Source organism: Salvelinus sp. IW2-2015, unplaced genomic scaffold (assembly GCF_002910315.2).
Source record: "Salvelinus sp. IW2-2015 unplaced genomic scaffold, ASM291031v2 Un_scaffold19, whole genome shotgun sequence".
NCBI lineage: Eukaryota > Metazoa > Chordata > Actinopteri > Salmoniformes > Salmonidae > Salvelinus > Salvelinus sp. IW2-2015.
The window spans coordinates 1,048,071-1,050,183 of record NW_019942505.1 but is presented as its reverse complement, the minus strand read 5'-3'; the positions used below and the strand labels follow the sequence as shown (position 1 = coordinate 1,050,183).

The following is a 2,113-nucleotide window of genomic DNA, read 5'->3' as shown; positions in this document are numbered from 1 at the left end:
AACGGCTTGGAAAAGCCTGACTCACCACCAATTGGCCAGTAACATTGATTATTTATGCAATGATTATTTTGTTTTTGTTTATTAATCAGTTAACCAATCAAGACAGGCTCCCCAGTTACCCACGTGGGCCCCACCTTTCTTATCCCCCCCCCCCCCCCCATCTGACGATTAGCAGGGCAGGCAGGAGCAGGCTGTGTACACTCATTGACAGTGGGCTCCTGAGTCCTCCTGTGGTGGCGGTTTGCAGTTAAAAAAAAAATGATAGAGTGCATTTGGAAAGTATTCAGACCCCTTGCCTTTTTCCACATTTTATTACGTTACAGCACTCTTTTCTGCAGATCCTCTCAAGCTCTCCGTCTGGCCTGATTGGTGGACTGTTGCAGAGATGGTTGTCTTTCCGGAAGGTTCTCCCATCTCTACAGAGGAACTCTGGAGCTCTGTCAGAGTGACCATCGGGTTCTTGGTCAGTTCCCTGACCAAGGCCCTTCTCCCCGATTGCTCAGTTTTGCCAGGCGGCCAGCTCTAGGAAGAGTCTTGGTGGTTGCAAACTTCATCCATCTAAGAATGATGTTCTTAGTGACCTTCAATGCTGCAGACATTTTTTGGTACCCTTCACCAGATCTGTGCCTCGACACATTCCTGTCTCAGAGCTCTACGGGCAATTCCTTCGACCTCATAGCTTGATTTTTGCTCTGACATGAACTGTCAACTGTGAGACCTTATATAGACAGGTGTGTGTCTTTCCAAATCATGGCCAATCAATTGAATTGACCACAGGTGGACTCCAATCAAATTGAAGAAACATCTCAAGGATGATCAATGGAAACAGGATGTACCTGAGCTCAATTTTGAGTCTCATAGCAAAGGGTCTGAATACTTATGTAAATAAGGTATTTATGTTTTATAAATTTGCAAAAATTTCTTACAACCTGTTTTTGCTTTGTCATTATGGGATATTGTGTGTAGAATGATGAGGAAAACATTTTTTTAAATCAATTTTAGAATAAGGCTATAACGTAAGAACATTTTGAGAAAGGGAAGGGGTCTGAATACTTTCTGAACGCACTGTATATATATATTTATTTTTTTGCTACCTCTTGGGCCCCCCACAGTCCTGGGCCCAAGGGCTTCAGCCCCTGTAAACCCCTGCATTAATCCAGCCCTGCTTCYAAGAGCTGTTTTACTAGACTAACTGTGCACGTTCATCCACTGGCAACATATTTCCAGCCTCCAAACAGTGGTGAATTGAAAGAGACATCTGTTACACAAAACACCAAAAAGTATTATGACATTTGGCGATTGTCAAAAGGGCCCGAATGTAAGCGTCCACTGCTGTCCAAGTGCGTCTCGGTGTCAGCCACTCATCTCTGCCRTGGCAAAATGTCTGTGTTTTCGTCAAATCACATCGCAATTTGGAGCGTAGGCTATACCAGACATCTTCAAGTCCATCCGCGAATTGTTCTTGCCTCTGATATGCAGTAATGATAAATAATGGTGTAATATAGCCTACAGTTTTCTTGACATTTTATTTTAAAAAGGCTCATGTTTTACCGGTAAGGCGTACCCCCACTATTTTGTTTTGCCGGGACACCCTTCCGGACCGTACCGCCTTACGTTCACCTCTGGTGCCCGTATTCATAAGCATCTCTCAGAGTAGGAGTGCTGATTAAGGAGCAGTTGTGCTTTTTAGCTCATAAGGAATAAGATTATGTAGACAGGGGGACCTGATCCTAGATCAGCACTCCTACTCTAAAACTCTTTATGAATACGGGCTCCAAGATCTTAGATCTAGGAGACCAGGTAGGTGCTTTCACTCAAGCCAGCCGCCGCACCACATGAGTCAACTCATCATTGGATTTAAGTGGTTCATTCCCTCCAAGCTAAGTTGGTGAGGTGAGTAACTAGTAAAACAGGTGCGGTACATTTGGCACTTCAGTACCAGTTGCCTTCTCCTGTGTTAGATGCCTAGCGTGGACAGAGTGGTGGACTTACAGAAGTACTTGAGCGTCTCTTCTATCTGGTCATGTGTGAGTCCCAGGGCGACCTCCGGGGGCAGCAGAGGGGTGTGGAGCCAGTCGTCGTGGTCGTAGCCAAACATGCAGTCCGCCCGCAG

At 45.4% G+C, this 2,113-nt stretch overlaps 1 protein-coding gene across 1 annotated transcript in view; it reads right to left on the bottom strand.

Moving 5' to 3' along the window:
• The window catches only part of LOC112067984 (trafficking kinesin-binding protein 1), a gene marked incomplete at its 5' end in the record, with an annotated part of 25,883 nt that extends 23,770 nt beyond the window's left edge, over positions 1-2,113 (bottom strand). Inside the window, 1 exon segment of the mRNA XM_070437983.1 lies at positions 1,993-2,113. Coding sequence (XP_070294084.1) covers positions 1,993-2,113 — 121 coding nt within the window.